The sequence below is a fragment of the Acipenser ruthenus genome, chromosome 29 (assembly GCF_902713425.1).
Source record: "Acipenser ruthenus chromosome 29, fAciRut3.2 maternal haplotype, whole genome shotgun sequence".
In the NCBI taxonomy this organism is placed as follows: Eukaryota; Metazoa; Chordata; class Actinopteri; order Acipenseriformes; family Acipenseridae; genus Acipenser; species Acipenser ruthenus.
In genome coordinates, this window is record NC_081217.1 from 9,142,236 (window position 1) to 9,164,754 (window position 22,519).

The 22,519-nt window shown below is 39.9% G+C and overlaps 1 protein-coding gene across 2 annotated transcripts; it reads left to right on the forward strand.

Moving 5' to 3' along the window:
• The first annotated feature begins 8,532 nt into the window (after window positions 1–8,532).
• LOC117433746 (potassium voltage-gated channel subfamily G member 1-like) lies at window positions 8,533–21,659 on the forward strand. Of its 2 annotated transcripts, XM_059004383.1 has the most exons (4): window positions 8,533–8,651; window positions 16,178–16,304; window positions 18,866–19,674; window positions 20,699–21,659. In XM_059004383.1, exons 3-4 carry the CDS (start codon window positions 18,919–18,921, stop codon window positions 21,467–21,469), a joined length of 1,527 nt encoding a protein of 508 aa, XP_058860366.1. In that variant the 5' UTR covers window positions 8,533–8,651; window positions 16,178–16,304; window positions 18,866–18,918; the 3' UTR covers window positions 21,470–21,659. The 2 variants fall into 2 exon arrangements, with proteins under 2 accessions (XP_058860366.1, XP_058860365.1); XM_059004382.1 differs by lacking the exon at window positions 16,178–16,304 and having other exon boundaries at window positions 8,540–8,651.
• Window positions 21,660–22,519: the final 860 nt, after the last annotated feature.

Consider the following 22,519-nt stretch of genomic DNA (forward strand, 5'->3'; position numbering starts at 1 on the left):
TGCCTCAAAACAGATGCTCAAACTGTCACCTCTATGAAGGATTTCAAAACTGAATGTGTTGCTTGAAAGAAAGTATTAATTAACCTAATTGTTCATAGTCTTCCTTTCTGCCTAACAACTTCATTATACATGTCCCTCTGGAAGTTCCAAGCAGTAAACTTTAAGCTGTTTTTATTTTTTAATATTATATAATATTTAAATATGACAAATATACTACTCAAGGTACCTAGTATTCCCTATAGAAAATGACTACCATAGAATTTTGACAATTTAAAAAGTTATTCATTTAGCTAATGTATTTACACTCATTAACAATGTAACCATTTCTCTGTGAGGGTTGTTATAACTGTATGGGTGCGGTTCAGCCCTCTACACTAATCCTACTAAGAACACCACCATTGCTATGGAGCATTTCTTACTCTTAGAAAAAATATGGTTATTCTTTCATCCACTAGGGGCAGACTTACAGGGGTGCAAATCATTTTGAAAATGGTGCTAAACTGTTTTGCCTATTGGTGCTAAATTATTAGCCCTGTCCTAATCAAGACTTCCCACACGACACAAATCTTCTCTCCTGTGTATATGGATGTGTGGGTGAGTCATGTGAGTAGTCCAGACCCAATGAGAAACTATCATCGTCTAATGTTGCTAAGAAATAAAATAAATACATTCATTAAACATGTATACTAGCGCCAGAATTTTATGTTGCTGGCATCACATGAGGTACCCTGGCACTAGAATCTAGCGCCATAGCGCCACATTTGCACCCCTGGGTTAGCTGTTAACTGGAGTCTGTACCTGATGTTTTTATAGGTCACAAGTGACACACGACAAAAAAGATAAAACATGCATTTTTGATAAGAACCGTTCACACTGCCGGCGATGCGATGGGAGACACTGAAGCGGCACTGAAGCAACAAAACAGGATTGGTGTCTATTTTTGAGATTTTGTCATGCGGAAGCTAGGGAACTGACCAATGATGAACAGCTTCCCTTGCATGCCTTCAGTAAACTATTTAGAAAAACATGTCCGTATGTCAATGTCTGAGCGGGGCTGGCATGTTATATACATGTAAACAAGCACTAGCCCTACAGTTCTACATCAGCATAAAAACCATTAGAAAGACCACAACAATCACAGAGCAAAAAATAAGTCAAACTAAACTCACCACAGCCGCAATCAGTCAGTAGGACAACAAAACGCAAACATATAGTCTAGTTAAGTGCGTGTTTTTTTCTTTTTTTCTTCTTCTAAGTATAAACATGTTAATTATAGTTATCAAATGTACTTTTGACAGAAATTAAAAGTCTTTGATCATTTTAATGGTTTTATTTTTTTAATAATCAGTTTTATTAAAAACATAATGTACTCACTGGAACCAGATCCTTGATATTTGTATTTGGTTCATCAGTTCCAAAGCAGAAACCAGGTACCCAGTTTCAAAGGAACCGGTTCACACATCTCTAGAAAAGATCATTCTTGCAGTATCAAAATACCCAGAGCTGTACAATAAAGGACACAAAAATTATAAAGACACGGCAATGAGGGAGAACGTCTGGCAGTCCATTTCCAGGGAACTGGATATAGCTGGTGTGAACGATTCATTTACTTTCACTGAAATAAGTATTCAGATAAGCTAGTATGTATTCTATTTTTTTATTAGATGTATAACAGCACTGTTATTCATGTGATTTTTTTCCAGCTGATAATACATTCAGAGGAGAGTCGCCTATCACATTGCGTGCGAAAGTACCATTTAATCACAGAACAAATCACATTGTGTCTTTCTAATGTGTGAATATGAACAAGAAGAGTATGTAGTTAAGAAAACTCTGATATTTCATACCCCTACCAACTACTATTCACCTTTACATTATATTACACAACGGTTTGCTCTTCCAAAAAACAGTGATTCAAATCTTGACGTTTCGTACGCCTGCATGCAACGCTCCAGTTAAGCTGCACATACAGGCCTCTTGTTAAGTATATTCCACCTGCAGCGTTGGAATAAAAAAAAAATCTGCATCTGTGTTTATTTGCTTCACATCCATATTGTTTGTGGTCAATAAAGCAAACAAGAACAATTGTTGTTTTTTTATTTTTATTGTAAGACCCAAGTTTTTGTACAGTAGTTCAAAGTAACATTACAGTTAAAATATAAGGCTGTAGTGAATGCATATCATATAAGTTAGCATTAAAGTATGTACTGTATTTATTGAAAGTACTCATGGCTTCAAGGTAATGTTGCATTTTACTCACCCAAAATATATTTAACTCACACGGTGTCTGAACTGGAGAGTAAATTACTCAATGACCCAAAGCCTTATCTGCAGCACTGCCCGTATGTTTCGCTAGTTTGAAGTTTTGAAGTATGGATGAATTACAAACCCTAATCTCTGTTGTTTATGTTGCCCAGGATTCAGTCCCTTGTCTAACAGTGCTTCAACAGAATGACAAACACACAATTGTAATTGTTAGGAGCTGGAACTGGAACACACTAATGGTACAGTGATTGCCCGGATTAAGAAATGCAATATAGCTTAATGTCATTTGGTGAATTTAGTTTCCCAGTACAGCTGATGAGATTTATTCTTCATTTCCAGGCCCTGAAGAGGATGCCTGACAGATAAAAACCAATTGTGAAAGGGAGTATCCGTCATCACAGATAGCAATGGCAATAGAAATCACTCAGACACATTGATGATTGGATCATTTAGTCACACCGGGCTATACAAATTACGCAGATTTATTGCCTCCAAGCAAAATGGTGTACACTGCTCTGTTATTACACTCTTCAGTGATGCGCCATCTTCACAATATAAAATCCATCCCCTTTGATTTTTCAGCCACTTTTAATGTACAATGGTCAGACCGGATCCAGCACATAAGCATTGATTCACATACACAAGCTGTTGTTTTAGTTCATAATAGATATGGTTAAGTCTTTCAGTAGTAAGGGGTTGGTTTGATTAACCCTATACCAAGCCAGGACAATACTCCAAGTACTGCTTGACGTGGCAATAATAGAGGCTATATTTTGGTGGCGTATTCTGGTATATGAAATTAAGAATAATCATGCTAGTGCTCAAATGCACACGTACTAACCTTCTTTTAGGGAAGGAAAATGGTTTCTGCACTTGAAAATAACATCACAAAAGTCTCATATGATGATATATTGAAGGTCATGCAATTGGCTCCAGTCTCACACGTCCTATTGCTCTGAGTGTCACTTCCATCATAGCCTCTCTTCCTCTCTCTGTTATTTAACACCCTATAATTGAAAGGACCACTGCAATGCTTTGCTGAAATCTAAGTATCAAATACATAAAGCAAGACTATGCATAGACAGAGAATCTATTGTGCATAATAGTTTTGAAAGCTGTTGTTGTATGTACTCTTGGCTGAGAATTCATTCTTCTAACATCTGCTACCTTAGGCTTACTGATGTACTTCATTTTCTAACTACAGTGGTACCACAGAGTCCCTCTCCTTCAGTAGGAACACAGTCTCCTGGTATACCTAAAGCACATTCATCACTGATTACTGCACCACGTGCCATCTCATTGAAGATGTGTAATACGGCAGCAGTGGGATTGTTTAACAAGGTTATTTTATTCCATGTCATTATCTACAGTGTAGTTATGAGATCATTCACTGTGCTCATGTATAGGATAATGCAAGTGCTCAATGTTAATTGTGTTTTTGATGAATAAAACATTAAGCCTGTGAATTGACAAAAACAAAAGAAGAATGTATATGAGATGTGATTTAAATTAATGTGAATATTATGGATTTATCCTGAACTGGAGGGCCATCCTTAATCTTAGTGGGGTAAGGGAGCAGTTCAGTCTCCATGCCTCAAGTCTATCCTGGACTGGAGGGCCATCCTTTCTCTTAGTGGGGTAAGGGAGCAGTTCAGTCTCCATGCCTCAAGTCTATCCTGGACTGGAGGGCCATCCTTTCTCTTAGTGGGGAAGGGAGCAGTTTAGTCTCCACGCCTCAATCCTGCCCTGGACTGGAGGGAGCACCTTTCTCATAGTGGGGTATGGGAGCAGTTCAGTCTCCACGCCTCAATCCTGCCCTGGAGTTGTTCAGTCTCCATGCCTCAATCCTGCCCTGGACTGGAGGGGACCACCCTTTCTATGAGGGGCATGAGGGAGGGAGCAGTTTAGTCTCCATGCCTTAACCTGTCCTGGATTTGAGGGGTCAATCCATGAACAGCTCATCCTATTGCAGCTGCCCTTGAGCTACTCATCACTCTCTGCTTTATTTCCTGTATTTCGTTTTGTTGAAGGTCTCCTGCTTTCTTACATGACTTTGGATTCGTTCAAGTACAAGTGGGAATTTAGACAGATTCTTCAAGAATCAGTGGTATTTAATCAAAAGCCATTGAAAGATGTATCATCACTTCCTGCTCACACTGACTGGAGGAATCACAGGTCATCATGACCTACGTGCTGCTCATCAATATACTCTTTCTGAAAACAGCAGGGCAACTGTGAATTACCTCCTAATACAAGAATCAGTAAAGGAAAACGGATTGGACGAAAACATAGAAACACCTGCTATAACACTGTCACCATGGACAGAAAGGTACCAGGATGCAGCACGGTTTGTCTCATATCTATAGTGTTGCATGTGTAATGTTCATATTGAGTGCAGTGCACTAATATAAGCTACAATAATGATAAATCTGTATTTTCAGACTGCCGGCATCCATCTTTATTTAAAAACTGGCACTGAAAAGGGAAATCTGAAACTTTTTACTGAATACTTCGATTTAATCAGAACTAATTCAATTACATTGAATAAGTCTTCTAATTTGCATAAAGAACATTATAACTCAGATTCATTAGCATCATGCTAAAATCGAGTCTCTTGTCATGACCTCAATTTAAGCTATAATTAAAATTGCATATTAATTAAGCCTAATTTACTCTATTAAAGTGATTGTATCTAAAAAAAAAAATTCATAAATCTTACTCCCAGTCTACCATTCACTATATACAGTAGACCTAAAATGCACAGTTTTGAAAGAAACTCGTGTCAAACATCTATTTTCCTTTTAAAACACGGCATGTGGTACTACACTAGGTAAACTATAGTTCAATCTTTCACTGACAGGAAAAAGGAGTGGGGCCAATTTTCCTTTCCAAGTGAAATTATCAAGAAAGTGCAAGACTATCTGAAAACAAGACCTGGTGCAGTACCAGATGTTTCAAAAGGAAAATACGGTTTGCTAAAAGATGTGTTTCTTTCAAAGCTACACCTTTGAGACCTCTATAGTGAAAGGATGTGCTTGGAATTGCAGAAACTGTCTCAATGTGTCAGGAACACTGTGCAGTAATTGTTACCAATCTATTATGCTGCTGACTATGCTGTGGTCTGTCCAAGGTTCTCCTAGCGTGGGCTTCCTCAGGTTTCTACACTAGTATTATATTGGAGTCCCAGTTGCATTTTACAATCGTCTCTGTATAGGCAGCTCTGTTTATTTGTATGCTGATTTATGGAGGGAATGCTGCCTAACTCAATTAGTATTTCTTAACAGAATAATGCTGCCGTTTGCTTTTATTTCCCGTAGGTTCCAGTCAATAAGTTCTGAGTTCCTTTGAGATCTATACAGATTTGTTCTCAACAGCAAAAAACAACCGAAATGATGACAAATGATTCAGGTTTTTGCAGACAACCGCATGACGCTGACTGGCTGAAGCATTTATCACACAGGAGCTTTGTCAAAATGTAGAATCATACACTTAATCCTGTGGGATCTTTTCAAAACAAACAAGTTGTCTTACCTGAATTTACCTTGCGAGTGACTACTGCTCTAAAAATATCGGATTTGTGTCCTGTGTTCACTGTGACAGCGGCGATGGATACAAAACTAAAATACTTTCCTCTAGAGAAAACCGATTTATGAATATCAAACAGTTAATAATCAAAAGTAATCGATGCACTGAGAACACTTTACTACGCAAAAAAATGTGTAGACTTCCGAAAAGTCTTCAAATACAACTTAAAACATGCATGTGCATTTAATTACACCTGGTATTGAACAGGTGAGGCAACACTCAGACAGGTATTATAGATTGAATGTAGGAATGAGTCACCATTTGCAATTAAATATTGTTATAGAATGTTCATTAAGGTGTAACAATAACAATCAATAGCAGGTGAAAAACAAGCTTATCTCAAGAGAAACTAACAGAAACTAAGAGAAAGAAGAAAAAGGGGGAAAGAGAAGGCAGGAAAGATGAGAGATGAAGAGAGAGAGAATCATGCTTTTCAATGACAGGAGATTGTAAAATAATGGGATTAGAGTCAGTTGCTCAACATGTAGCAGAAAAGGTCGCCATGCCTTGAATAATTTTTCCCTGGATCCTCTCAGCGGATTTGATTTTTTCCAATTTTAGGAAACATAGACGATCCCTCACCCAATGTATGTGAGAGGGTGGGGCAGCTTGCTTCCAGACCATCAAAATCAGGACGGGGTGTCAGATTGTATCTTTGTTAAGAAAGTATCACTGGGCACAACACCAAAGTGAGGCAGGTTACTGTTTGCACCTGTTACAGGTGGGGTTGATTGACAGCTTTGGCCCAGGATCTCACTTTCCACCCTCAACTGAGGTGAGAGACGGACGCTGTCAGGGGTCAACCAAGCCAGGCTGCTGGAAGAGAGATGCTGCTGCAAAGAGGAGGAGGGGAGAACTGCAGGTCATTATGGGAGCAGGCAGGCACTGTATTTAACAGTGGTTTAACCAATGATGGTAGTGAAGGGAGACTGCAGCATCGCCCCTCGGATCACAGCATGCCTTCAAATAAATACGACGTCTCGTTGAGGCCATCAAAAAAAAGAAATACATTCTGCGTTATGTGAAGATCACAAGATCATTTATCCCAGGATCTCGAGATAAGGATCTGCTAATATCGAGATCCTGAGATAAATGATCTTGTGATCTCCACATAACGAAGATTTTGTTTTTGTTTTTCGATGGCTTCAACTTTGCTATTGAAAAGAAAGAAGCAAAAAAAATGTGACTCTTAATGAAAACCTTCAGCAACTGAAAACATGCATAGCAATAAAACACGGTATTAATGTGAGCCTCCAAACAGGCACCAGGCTGATTAATTGAGCAATGAATGTTTAATTGAGCCTCGTAAAATAAAAGCCATGGCGATCAATAATCGATTAATTGTTCCATCTCTGCTTCCCGCTCATTACTGATGCATGAGTGTCTGCACTATAAGATCTGAAAAAAACAATTCAGTTTGTACTTACACCTGAAGAAGATACAGTTGGGGTCCTGAACGCTAGTGTTTGTGTATTACAATTCAGTAATAGCACACCCTCTGCAGATCAGTTATCACAATTGTAATCGCTGATCAGTACTCTGGAAGCTGTAATGAATAGAAATAGAATAGAAATGTCACATGTAATATATAAAAGGTGCATCTCCCTGACTGGAGTTTCAGTCACAAAGAGACAGCTAGACAACAGATCTGACAGACTTTGACAGAGGACTGATCATAGGTGCTTGGTTGGCAGGTGCTTCCTTATACAATCTACTGAAATCTCAAAATGTTGTTTTCTTTCTATTCATGGTATATTTTATTTGTTAATCAAAATTCGTTTTCTTAATAAACATCTGTTTGGTGTTGTTTGGACAGACCTTACTCTTGTTGCACCCCATAGCAGCTTGAACCTGATAGCCTTGATACATAATGCAACTTGCTATATCTCTTTGGCAAAATATGCCTTTAGTACAAACGTGTACAGTATACAGCTATGGCCAAACGTTTTGTATCACCTATAAATTTAGGAGTGAGATATAATTAAAAATATATATATACGTGTGTGTGTGTGTGTGTGTGTGTGTGTGTGTGTGTGTGTGTGTGTGTGTGTGTGTGTGTGTGTGTGTGTGTGTGTGTGTGTGTGTACATAATTTAGATGTTATTTAACACCATGTAATCAAAGAAACTACAAAATTATATCGCAAAAGTCTACCAGAAATGTACAGTATTTCATGTTAGATTTCGAAATGTCACATTTTTCAATCTTTTCAGTTTTTCGTTAAGCATATGGAAAACTACAAAGCGGTGTGTAATTCAATATGATAACGTTATTCAGCAGGTTTCATTCGACTTGAAGCAAAATGAGTTAATTCTATAGGGTGATGCAAAACTGTTGGTCATAGCTGCAGTATGTCTGATGAAAATCATTCACATTAATTTCTACAAAAGCATTCATAAACATCAGCGAGTTAGCCAGCAGCGGCCCACTTGAATGTGATTGAGAAACTTGAGATAAATATAACCCGCTGATTCATGAGTGTCAGCGCTGAGTGATTATTACCATTTTAGCGGGAATTCTCAGTTTGCCGGCCTCGGGTTGCTATGGATTTATCTCAAACGCTTTTAGAATAACAGCACATACCGGTGATGTCAGAACGCAGAGTCTTGATTATCCGGTAGCCTGTTGCCTGTGATAATCAACTTCGTAGTTGAATCTTCTTGGACACCTTTGTTCAGCTGCGCAGCGAACCCGACTGAAAGTACACGCAGTGCATCAGATAGGAGCTCTGCCGATGTAGCCGGGATATTCAGCCCAGATCAACCTCCGGACACAAGTCCAGAAGAAATATGCCTTTACACAGTAAGTGCAGTTTTGTTTAGCAAGGGGATTATTTTAAAAGCTGAACGTTTCTTACACATTTTGCATAATTATTCCAATTGATGTATATTTCACATTTTAGTTTGGTTATTTTTCAGATAGCACTTTTTTTTTTGTTTAACTTTATTGCATGCATTATATATTTGTGTTACACAATACAATACACGCGATTCCGATATGCTATGGTTTTCAATCACTGTACAGTACAGTTTAGATTAAAACAGATAAGATAAATATTATATTTTACATTTTAAAGATCTCTACTACTAGTGGTAGGCGAGCTGAAATTTATAAATATTGTTCAAGCAAGAGCAACACTTTTCATAAACTCGACAGAGAAAACTGAAATATTATATATATATATATATATATATATATATATATATATATATATATACACACACACACTCCAACGTTGTATTTTAATTTATTTCTAACCTTTGAAACGACAAGTCCTCCTTCGTGCAACACTGAGGATGTAACCTTGTTGTGAAGATGCGGGTCATGGGTTTCAAATGCTAACTAATCTAAAGAACCGGCAGGTGTAAATCAGTGTAGCATATCCTATATGTATTGTATATTTAATGTAATGCTCACCAGTTATACAGTATAAAAATATAGATACAGAGATATACATAGAAGTGTTTAAATAAATCACATTCCCAGAACAAGCTGCAGGTGAGAATTTAATGTTAGAGCTTGGTAATTACTATTGCACTGCTTTATTTGCCTTGCTAAAATATAACTGCATTTAAATGATATATTATAGGGTTTCTATTGTATGATCTCTTTACATTACAAGCTTGGTCTGTAAAATGATGTCAACAAAAACACCATTTAAAAATAAATAAATACCTAAAACAGGTGCATCTTTTTTTCATATGAGTAACATCCTTAAATCAGCTAGAATTTTAGGATTGAGACATAATTTTTTTTTTAAAAACTATATGAACATAATTTAGATATTTTATTTAACATCATGTTATTAAACAAACTACAAAGTTATATCGCAAAAGTATACCGAACACCATAATAGTAGTACAGTATTTCATGTTTTGAAATGTCACGTTTTTCCATTTTTGTCAGCTTTTTGTTAAGTACGTGGAAAACTACAATGCGGTATGTAATTCAATATGTTATGTAACATTATAGAGCAGGTTTCATTCGACTTTATAAAGCTAAATTAGTTAATTCTCTTTGAGGAGCTGGACCTGTATTGGTTTGGTCACTGTTTGCTCTGATCACAGCCTTGACACAATGTGGCATAGACTCCACAAGGTGCTGGAGGGTGTCTTGAGGGAATCCTTCTGATGCAACTGGTGCTGAGTGGTAGGCAGAGGAATGTTATTCACGCTCATCCCAAGCATGCTCAACTGCATTGAGATCTGGGGAGTGTGGAGGCCTGGCGTCTCTGTCATGCTTAATTGGATTGAGATCTGGGGAGTGTGGTGGCCTGACGTCTCTGTCATGCTCAGATGGATTGAGATCTGGGGATTGTGGTGCCCTGAAGTCTCTCTCTTGCTCAGTTGGATTGAGATCTGGGGAGTGTGGTGGCCTGGCGTCTCTGTCATGCTCAATTGGATTGAGATCTGGGGAGTGTGGAGGCCTGGCCTCTCTCTCATGCTCAACTGGATTGAGATCTAGGGAGTGTGGAGGCCTGGTGTCTCTGTCATGCTCAATTGGATTGAGATCTGGGGAGTGTGGTGGCCTGACGTCTCTGTCATGCTCAATTGGATTGAGATCTGGGGCGTGTGGTGGCCTGACGTCTCTGTCATGCTCAGATGGATTGAGATCTGGGGATTGTGGTGGCCTGACGTCTCTGTCATGCTCAGTTGGATTGAGATCTGGGGATTGTGGTGCCCTGACGTCTCTGTCATGCTCAATTGGATTGAGATCTGGGGAGTGTGGTAGCCTGACGTCTCTGTCATGCTCAGTTGGATTGAGATCTGGGGCGTGTGGTGGCCTGACGTCTCTGTCATGCTCAGTTGGATTGAGATCTGGGGAGTGTGGAGGCCTGGCGTCTCTGTCATGCTCAGTTGGATTGAGATCTGGGGAGTGTGGTGGCCTGACGTCTCTGTCATTCTCAATACAGGCATTATTGTTTTAGTTTTTTCTTGTGAAACATTAATAGCATGCAAAGATAAGGGTTTCTTCAAAAAAGTTTCCAATTCTGTAATGTAGTGACTCTTTAAGATAAAACGTCAATACAACTATGTAGCAACAATGTTATCTAAACGTGTCTTTCTAGTATAGTAGTTTGAATTAAATGCTTTGCAAGAATCTTCTTAATTTTTGTTTTTTTTTGTTTATTTAGCAGACACCTTTATCCAAGGTGACTTACAGAGACTAGGGTGTGTGAACTATGCATCAGCTGCAGAGTCACTTACAAGTACGTCTCACCCGAAAGATGGAGCACAAGGAGGTTAAGTGACTTGCTCAGGGTCACACAATGAGTCAGTGGCTGAGGTGGGATTTGAACCGGGGACCTTCTGGTTACAAGCCCTTTTCTTTAACCACTGGACCACACAGCCACCAAATTAAAACTACTAGTAGTTTACACAGAAAGCCCTGTATTTAAGTTTGCTATATACAAACTTAAATTCTATCATAACTTAAAGTGGTTAAAGACTGCCCAAAACTATATTACTTGTATAACATATTGCTGTATTAAGATGTGAAGTATTCAACTAAATTACTTTTTTAAGGAGTGTTTTTTGAAGGGTGTTTACATACATTCTCTTAGGTTAAACAGCACTTTCAAAAACATAAATACACTTCTAACCTTCTCTAAAACAGTTGAATGTGTTTTATGAGAGGCAAACTTGATTAATTAATCAAATTGGGGCATTCAAAAAACTAACAAAACCTTCCTTAAAAGAAAAGCCCTAAAGTTTTGTGAATAGGGCCCATTATAAAATATTTTTGCTACCCCAGTATTCTAGGAGAGAGGATTCCTGCAGGTGTTTTATCTAGAGCCAGGTCCTTTTGTGTTTGGGTTCTATAAAGAGCTAGGGTTGTTATTTTCCGTTTCATTTCCTAAAACTTTAAACTTGAGTATTAAACACGTTCAAATGTTTAAACATTAACATATTGTGGGGATGTGTGTAACTATTCAGAAAATCCTTCATAGAAGCTCTCCGTCACTTAATAAATTACAGCAAAATTGTGTATAGCATTGTATATGGAAAATACAGTACAGAAACCTTGAATATGAAATACATTGACTTTCACTGTACGCTATTAACACCCATATACAGATTCATTAATGGAGCCTATGTTTGGTTCTAAATGGATCTGAATAGAAGACCCTCATTAATCATCTTTCTTCTTATCGTTTTAACTACCAATTACAGGTAAAGCGTTATAGTTTCTGGTTTTAGGTTTTAACCGACAAACACTGATTAAACACCCCGGAAACGATAAAGAATGAAACCGAATGAAACGATAAAGAATGTCTCCACTAAGCGCGTTCATGGAGCAGCTTACTATATTTTGTTGAGGTACAGCCCGCACTGTGATTGCCATCTGTGCTGTTATTTGATTTGAGCCGTTCTCACAGCTCCAGAACAACAATTGTGGGCAATATGAAAAAGAACCAGTCAATACACTTTTCAGACAGAAGAAAACAGAATTTTGGCCATCTGAAAATTATTTTAAAAATAAACACAGGAAAAAGGAAAAAAATAAACACCGATAAACAGAAGCCGTAAATATAATAAGTAACTACCGAGCCATTCTTTACATCCTGGAGTTCAACAGCGGATTTGGCAAGCTGTTAGCCCCCCCTGGAGGACAAAGGCCAGCCCTGTGGGTGTCCTCTTGCACTCACTGGCAGCTGGCCAGCAGGGGGCGTTGTAGAGTGGTGTTTGCTACAATTTAGTTTAAAGTATAGTACAACGCCGCATATCCGACCCCCTGTGGACTGGGGTATAGGCGGATATGTGAAAAAGTCGGATTTGCGAACATCTATAGAAAAAGCATTTACACATCCATAAAAATTAGTGAACAAAAACAACACGCAAACTGCTTTAAACATGGGAACATTTTTTGCTTTAAAAGTAAGCAAACATAAACTAGAATGCAAATACACAGTGTTGCTATGCTGTTTGCTATAAGCCATCTCCACCCAAAGCTTTTTTAAAATAAATAAATAAATAAATAAATACAAAACAAACGTCAATTTACAGTAACCTGCAACTGATGGCGTCTTTCTTAACTAGAATTCCCTGCCTCACTGGTTCTGCTTTCTTAATATCTCTGTCACGGTATTTTGCGCTCTTTCTTGATATTGCCAATAGCCGATAAGCAGCTCGGTTTTAATGTTGCTTCGGCTATTTTAAACAAACGGCATTGCGTTTATGAGGCTTGCTTTGTTTAATTCAAGTGCATTTAAAAGCTGCAACAACACGCTGCCAATATCTGCAAGCGTGCGCTTCACCATATAAACACATAAAAAAAAAAAATGTCTCGACTGGTGTATTGGTGTAGCCCGCCTCTCTTAAAGAGGAACGCACCGAAAGGTTGATTACTATAACGCTTTCTTTCTGTTTCCATCGCGGACGCTGCATTTGCTGCCAATGCCATTACTCTCATAGTCTACGTTTAATATTTATTTATTTAGCGAGGCGGTTTATTGATCAGGGCGGTTATGTGATGGTCGGATATGCGACGTTCCACTGTATCAGAATGTGAGTGAACTGGAGTTTACAGAAGGGAATGACTGGAAAAGATCACAAAGTATTAGCTAAGTAAACAACTGTTAAGAATTATAACATATATTACTTTATTAATTAGCAATTGCGTTTGACTGAAACAAAAATGAATGACATCTTCAACGTGAGTAGAAAATGATAAGAATGTTGTTGATAATCCTTACCCAGCAAACGCATGCATTTCCCAAGTTAATAAGTCCTGTGTAATGTTGTCTCACCATTTGTTAGTATTTTGTAGACTTAAGACATTTTTCAAACAGTAATAATCAAACAATATTAGATTGCTTACACAGTAACTGAATCAAGTATATTTTCACACTAGGAAAATGATTCAGATATGCTGCTGAAACTTTCCTCCGGTCTCTCTGAATTACAGTTCCAATTCAAAGTGACAAGATATTATACACATGTTCCTGGGCTGTCAAGCAGCAGTGGTATGAAAAAGCACATTTATCTTAACTAATGCACTCTTTCAGTTATTTAAATTCACATTGTGTAATTGTTTGTTTCAGTCATCACTTCCAGGTAGCTTTTTTAAACTCAAGCCAGTAGCGCTCTCAGAATCATGTCTAACCTGGTACACCTGAGTGTAACCATTAACCTGTCCCCCTGCAACACTCCTACTGGATAACAGTAAGAAATACCACATAGAACAAATTATTTTAGTTCATTTGGTTTCCATTTTTATTATATTCTTAACAATAAGCCATGCTGGGATCAAACTTTTTAAAATATGTTTGAAGGAACTGACCCAATATAATAATTATAGACATGAATGATGTGTGGGTAAGAAAATTATTTAATTTTCTATGACCTGAGTATTCTACCTTTAATGGTTATACCTGGTGTGCTGGAAATTTAGAAACGATTCTGAGAGTTCTAATGTGGTCACAGAGGCACTTATAAACTTGTTAGTGCAGTAACACAAGTCTTAATCAGAAGTAGTGACATGTGGTATTATTTATTAGATTCTTGGGGCCTTCATTTCTCTAGCAATGCTCGATTCGATTATCTGCATCATGTGCAAAATGTCAGTCCCCTGAAGCTGTGTGCAGGTGAGGAATGATGTCAGTGGAGCCATCGTAATTACCACCCAGGCTGATAACGAAATCACTGAAGCCAGAGCTGCAGACATGAGGGCCACTCCAGTTTATGACACTATTTTCCTGCAAGAGCACACCCGCTGAGAGCAGATGTCCTGAAGCACAAAGGCCCCTTCATCGCTCGGATTGAGTGGACTGTTCGGGGTTCTGAAAATAACACATTACAGCTCACCCAGGCGTCTGTGCTGGAGCTGAGCACGTCAGTGGTTTGGAAACATGTGGAGAAGCAATTACAAAGACTAATAAAAAGATGGGGCATATTGCTAGAACACTCGCCCTCGTACTGTGTTGTCATTAGAGGTAACAGTTGTATGTCTCCGAAACAGTTTGGGTTACATGATTTTTAACTAGTCCTTGCACACCCCCTTTCTCCTGGGACCCCTGTCTTGTTGCCACCTTTCCTTCACAATCTGGGAATGATGGAAATGAATATTCTGGAGACAGCAGCCGTACGTATCTCACACTTTAGACTTTTACATATATCTAGAGAACCAATTGTGAATAGACTTGGTCAGGACATTCTCTATCCTGAGTTCCTGAGAGCATCAGAATATGAGATTATAAGAACATGCCTGTCTGTATGTCTTCATGTATGGCTCTGATACACGTGTACCTGTCACACTTGTATTTATACATGTACATACTGTGCATGTAGGTCATTGCTATTAACTTTTTCCTGAGGTTTAATTGTGTATGAAGCAGTGGTGCTTTACTTGTTTAAACCCTGCTGTGGTGACTACTATATCTGAAGAACCATAATAGAAGCTGACTTCATATTTCCAGCGTTGTGGAAAATCAAACCGTTTACTTTGACCTCTGACTTGGTTGCCGTTTTAAGGTGGCTCTGTTTTGCGGATCATAAAGTCTTAACTCTTCAAGATAGTGGCTTCGGTTTCTTAGTTAAGTTCCATTAACGTCTGGCATGTCATTGAGGCAGACTATGCACTTTGAGTGTCTACAGTTGTTTACAACAGTGTTCAGTTGTCCTCTCAATAGCAGCTGGTTTCCATGACACTGTGTGACACTGTGCTGGCATGGCACTCACACGCTTTGCTTACCGTGACACATCGTACCCACCACATGTTTTACATTCCGTGCTGTGCCATGCCTTGCCAGCACCGTTCCTTCTCGGCATCCTGTCCTATCTGGTACTGGCACGGTGTTACCGTGGAGACAGCATCCGATGGGGACAGGGCTACAATTACTCTCTCAGAAAGCAATATTGGCAGACGACAAACAAACAAGTAAACAAACAAATCTATAATCCCTAGGAAGGATGAGGAAAGTGAATCATTAAAGCAAGTATGTGGGGGAAACACTAGCAATTAGAAGTATTAAAGTGTTTGAACAAATCTCGCAAGAGAAACGCTGGAATAGACAATATGGTGCAGTACAGTGTTGAGAGAAAAAGAAAAGGAAGAGAGACTCAGAGACAAGAAAGCTGCAGTGAAACGCTATCGTGCATGTTCAATCACACAGTACAGGAGACAAACAAACAGAAAAACACATTAACAAAATAAACAGGCACATGGGCCAAAACAAAAGGTTCATACAAAAAACTCACGGACATAAACAGGACAGCAACAGACAGCACCACGTTCCTACACCAACACCGACATACGTATGATTACAAATGAATGAATGCATTTGCTTATCATTTGACCAAATCAGGCTTTTCAAATGTGATCAATAGGCTGAATCCCGAATTCAAGAAGGTGCTGAGAAGGGAAGCAACGATTCTCTCTGGTTTGAAGACTATAAACCTGTGCTGACTAGAATACAAGACATCAACCTTAACTACTTCAAACTCAGCACAGAAGGTAAGACTAGGGGTATAAAGCCATGTGGAAGGGTGGTGGGTAATTCACTGACACACGGGAGACACAGATGATTTTGACAGCACCGCACAGGTGCCCAGTTTTATTTAGTGGGGCAGTTCCACATTTTGGCCCACAGAGGGCGCTGTTGTCTGTGGTCTGCCTATCACCAATGATAAACAGAGCCACAGAGATACCAGGGGTGGTACCGTTCTAAAGTATAGGCGCACTCGCAGGTGCTCAAAAACTACAAATAAAAGGTGCTGCACTCGGCAGCTTCACCCCGACCGTCGCTACCCGCACGGTCTGGGTCTCCGTCCTACCCTCGCCACTCCCTCAGACTGCTAAAACAAATACTGATGGGGTCTGCCCATGGTTTCGCCGCTAACCCTGTTCTCTTCCTTTTCTCTTTTATTTCTTTTGGGGTTTTCCTCCCCGGCCCTGTTCAGGATTGGGACCAGTGCGTCCGCACGTCTTTTTCCTCTCAAAGGGGCAGACCTGAGGGAACAGCAGAATGTTATTTTATAGGGCTAGCAATCCCCCAAGACCCGCCTCTCAGCCATTCAGAGGGAAGGAAAGCCTGCACCCCTCTCTCCCACCTCTCCGTGTCACTGCCATGACTGACAGGCGAATATTGACGGGCTGCTGCCCTCTTCCTGCAGCACTTTGAATACATCAGAAGAGTCAGTACAGGCCTCCCCCTGTTACAAGCCAGTAATACACCCATAACTGCCTTTTTTACGCAGGGAAATAAATGTGTTGAATTAAGTGTGAAGGTTGTAGACACTCAAACACAGGGGTTGTCCAAGAAGCAATTAGTATGTACCCTGAGGGAGAGCAATCCACTAAAAAGATTGAGCTTCTCTGGGGAAAACAATGTTTTCTCATTGCCAGAAATTCTTATGTTTTATATGATGAATAATTCAGCCCTGGGAAAAGCCGGTGGTGGGGTCTAATTGTTTTTCATTTGACTGCCTAGTTGCACAGCATTGATTACATGGATTAGACTGTATTTTACAAGGGCAAGCATTCTGAAGGTCACTTTCACAAAGTATTTCATCCAAAAGTAATTGCAGCTAACAAAGTAATGTCATCAATCTTACCTGCTTTGCACTTCTATTGGGTCTCAAATGTGGAGTTTTGAAAGAAGAACATGTTTTAGCACACATGTATTTTGATTTTAAAACATGATGTCTGGTGCTATTTTTAGTTAAAGGAAGCTCTCAGTTGCTATACCTTATTCTCGGGTTATCTGTTTCCATCACCTCAGCAGTGTCTTCTGAGTCAAAGCATGTTACTGGCAGAAGGCATGTCAGTCAATCGTGGAAGCAGCTGGTTGGTTAATGACAAGAAAGATGCCATTGATGGGTGGGGACAATTTCACTCACTTGGTCAAATGATCAAACAAGTACAACACAATTGAAAGCAAGGCTTGCAGACAGAGACTTTAGCCAAGTGTAGTACCATATGTCACGTTTTAAAATAAAAATCCAAGTTTACTATAACTGGACATTTGAGACGTATGTAATGAATGGAAGTTAAGGGCTACACTGGTGTACCTGCTGTACTTGTCAATCAGACATGTCTGAAAGCAGTATTGAGTGAGAGCTGTAATGAGTTCCCAGGATGTGATGACTGAAACCAACAAACTGTTTAGACACAGTGAGTCTAAACAAGAAGAAGAGTACATTAAAGATGACTGTGACATTTAATATCCAAGACGAGTTCATCTAAGTGCATCATATTTTTAAATTGCTACAAAATAATTGTACTATGTAATAGCTGTCAACCATGTTCAATTAACCCCAAAGTAGCCTACATTGGTACATTCACATATAATGAACCCTTTTACAGCTCATTATCTGGGTCTTGAAAGCAGAAGTTCAAGATATAATTATTGTGTAGCACAAGAAAATAACAATCCTTCACAAAGGGCACAAAGGCGAAATATATCAAAATGTTACTGCTGCTCATTTCAGATGTCAAGTACTTCTGAGTGGTTCTTGCTGCACTTACTCAAATATTTAAATTTTTTTGGTTTGTTTACTTCTAGTTCTAGTTACCGGTCATGTATGTAAGCCAGACTAGTTCAGCCAAAGTGTCTTTGTAGAAGTAAAAGTCATCTAGTGCACAGCTGTGTATTGCCAGCAATGCAAAAAGAAACTTGATCCATTGTAGCTGTGCACTAGATGGCGCTGGCTCCTCTTTAAAGACAAGCTGGGTCTAGCCTGTATAACATCTATAACATGATGTGATCGGGTAGTGTCGGCAATGAGACTCAGAGACCGGAATGCTGCAGTTCAAGCGCTCACACGCATATATTTACACAAACTACAAAAACTACAAAGACAACAAACACACAAAACCACCGCACCGTTCCTTCACCATCACAATTCTAAACTAACATGCATGATCACCCTTTTTAACCCCCTCCCTGCCACCCAATATTCCACACACACCTGTGCACTGGCAGGGCTTTCACCCTGCCACACTGCCACACACAAACAGACACAAAGCGAGTTTAACTGAAAGTATGACTCTACATTTCTGCCTTCATTCAACAGGATGCACTCTGTTAGCCGACATCGTCCTCCAGTGATGTGAAAACTGGCTCAAGATGACTCTGCTGACAGGAGAAGGTTCTGACTACGACTACAGCGCTCTCAGCTGTGCCTCGGACACCTCCATCAACCAACGCCCCTTCACGGAGAGCGAGGTCGTCAAGGGAACGTTTTACCAAAGAGCACAGCTGATCTCCCCAGGGAAGGACATCTACAGCACAGTGCGCCCTGGAGACCGGAAGCATCACGCCATCATAAACGTAGGAGGGATCAAGTATCTTCTGCCATGGACCACCTTAGAAGACTTCCCTCTGACCCGACTTGGACAGCTCAAGTTCTGCACCAACTTTGATGAGATCATGAGCCTATGCGATGACTACGACGTAACCTGCAACGAGTTCTTCTTCGACCGGAACCCAGGAGCCTTCCGGACCATCATGACCTTCTTGAGGGTAGGAAAGCTGAGGATGCTCCGCGAGGTGTGCGCCTTGTCTTTCCAAGAAGAGCTGCTCTACTGGGGGATCGAGGAGGACAGTCTGGACTGGTGCTGCAAGAGGAAGTACCTCCAGAAAATCGAGGAGTTCAACGAGATGTACAAGAGGGAGGAGTTGACGGAGACCGATCAACCATGCGAGGTTCCACCAGTGACCAGGCTCGGGCACTGCATGGGGAAACTCCGAGACATGGTGGAGAGGCCACAGTCTGGGCTGCCTGGAAAAATCTTTGCCTGTCTGTCTGTGCTGTTTGTGACAATCACTGCAGTTAACCTGTCCATAAGCACCATGCCGGCTCTGAGAGAAGAAGAAGAGAATGTAAGTTTGAAACGGCAATCTCTTGTCTCGTATGACAGACCTCGATTGGCCTAATCTTGGACTGCCTTATCTAACATTGGACCGTGCTAATAGAGGCTGTGATACCAGATGTATATCGTCTGCATTGTACTAGTAGTTTCATTTCACTTATCATGTGGGTTCTGTATGATTCACCATTGTTGTTTCTGCTTAGTTATTCACCATGCTTACTAACTATTCCAGCAAAAGGTGCTCCCGAAAAGACTGCTCAAGCCTGATGTTCTGAAGTGAGGTAACAAATATACATAAAGGGATTACTGATTTGAACAACAGAACCAAGAATGGTTGCAAACATCATAAAAAAGTCAGTAAGAAAAATGTAAAAAAAAAAACAGACAAAGCTACAAAACATGGCCATTACATTTACATGATTACAGCACACCTTAGTAAGGTCACCCCCCTCTTTAAGAGAAGCAGGGTTCCAAAAAATGTAGCTGGATTCATTAATGTTTTGCTACAACTGTTTAAATAATGTACCTGTATTTTTTCTTTCATTGTTAACATCCTGACAACTTTTTACACTTATAACTTTAAAGTCATAAAGACTCTTCAAAGCTGTTCTAAAAATGTCTGCTCTGGTGCACTGGGGTTTGAGATCTGTCCTCTAAATCACTGCAGGAAGAGCGATTATCAGTGGGCAATAATCCTTACACTATCAGTGCACTAGAGCAGCCATTTTGAAAATAGCTTTGAAACAGACTTTAAAGTTATAAAAAGTGTAAAAAGTTGTCAGGATGTAAACAACGGAAAGAAAAATGACAGGTACGTTATTTAAACAGTTGTAGCAACACGTGGGGACGTGTAACGCTATATTTGTGGGAAGCCCGCTACTTACTCTTTAAGGCCTCATTTTGTTGATCCCTTGATTCCTTGACAAGACCAGTATGCCAACCAGATTACCAGCCAGCACTGACCATGCTAAACCCACACCATGAAAACGTGCTTCTAACTTAAAGCGGTGTTGTTTTGTCTTCTCTCTTTTCAGGGCGAGTGTTCACAGATGTGCTACAACATTTTCATTGTGGAGAGCGTTTGCGTGGCTTGGTTTTCCTTAGAATTCACTCTGCGCTTCATCCAAGCACGGAGCAAATTTGATTTCCTGAAAACACCCCTGAATCTCATTGACATCTTTGCCATCCTACCCTATTACATCACCTTGCTGGTCGACATCACCTCAGCAGACGATAAAAAGCCGGGGTCTGGCAATAATTACCTGGACAAGGTCGGCCTAGTGCTACGTATCCTCCGGGCCTTGAGAATCTTATACGTGATGCGACTTGCTAGACACTCCCTGGGCCTTCAGACGCTAGGACTCACAGCGAGACGTTGTACCAGAGAGTTTGGCCTACTACTGCTCTTCCTGTGTGTGGCTATAGCGCTTTTCTCCCCTCTGTTATACCTCATTGAAAACGAAATGTCAGGCTCTCAAGACTTCACAAGCATACCTGCCTGTTACTGGTGGGCAGTGATCACCATGACAACGGTAGGCTATGGAGATATGGTTCCCAGAAGCATTCCTGGCCAGGTGGTGGCCCTAAGCAGCATTTTGAGTGGAATTCTGCTGATGGCCTTCCCTGTGACTTCTATCTTCCACACTTTCTCCAGGTCCTACATAGAGCTGAAGCAAAAACAGCAGAGGGATATGCGCAGACGAACGCATTTCCTTTTTAAGACCAAGTCCCAGCTTAGCGACATTTCTCTGGAGAGTGACATTCTGTTCCACAGTGTGTCTTCTGAAATGAGAGATAATGACTGAGAACAAGAACTGTACATGTATATATTTTTTTGCATTAAATTGAGCCTCTAATATCCTAAATAATGTGAACCAGGCAGTGTTGAACTATCACTGTGAGCGACGAGGGTGAATTATTGACCTCTTTATTAAATGGCCATTATAATGGGTCAATAATAACACATAGCACCTATAATGGGTCAACTGCTGACTCTCATTGAATGTGTGATTTGTAAATAATAAAATACCATTTACCAAAAAAAGGTTTTGCCCCATTATTGATTTTACAGCAGTCTCCCCTTTTATTCACAGTGCAGATTGAGGATTCAGAAATTGCTACATCACAGTTCTGCACAGACAATATTCATTAATTCTATTTTATACCACTCATGTAGCTACATTTCCATTCATTATTTTTATGTCATAAAAAGTCAGCGGCATACTGCAATGCAAATACATTCTATTGCTAAGCATGCTGGGTATCACTTAAAACAAACTCTATTTTAAAAAACATTGATATTCATGTTGATATGAGTAAAAGCATGACCTTGTGTTGTGCAGGGGGAGTCATGCGGTCAGGGAAGCCTAGGTTTGCCTCCTGGCTGTGTGAAGTCACTGGTCTTCTCTGGGGATCGCTGAGGGAGCACTGCATTGGCTCTGGCCTGTACTTTCCTTGTCGGTGACTTGTGGCTTGAAAAATCTGAAGATTGTGGAGAGTTTCCAAGAAAACACAGCTTGGAAAACTACAATCCAATAAGAAGATAGGCTTTTAAGAGATAAGACCATGTTTATTAATCATGGATGACACTCCCTTAAGGGGTTAAAAATGAGCACTCTAATTATTTTGAAATGTCTTTGAACTATTATCAAGACAGGAGTTATGAAAAAGCGAGAATGACAAGGGTATGCTATGTTTTAATTTACATCCTTCCCACTGAGGCCCGATAATCACATTAGTATTGCAACAGCGTCCCGGGTTGCAAGATATATGATCTGGTGCTGCCGTATTGATTTAGTTCAAAGGCACGAGGAGAGGTCTTTCGTTACTCGAGAAGCCGTGCCTTAATTAGAAGG

Excerpts from the sequence above, each read along its gene's own strand:
- LOC117433746 (XM_059004383.1), top strand. The coding sequence starts at position 18,919 with ATGACTCTGCTGACAGGAGAAGGTTCTGACTACGACTACAGCGCTCTC. Across the intron at positions 19,675-20,698 it reads TGAGAGAAGAAGAAGAGAAT|GGCGAGTGTTCACAGATGTG; the intron begins GTAAGTTTGAAA and ends CTCTCTTTTCAG.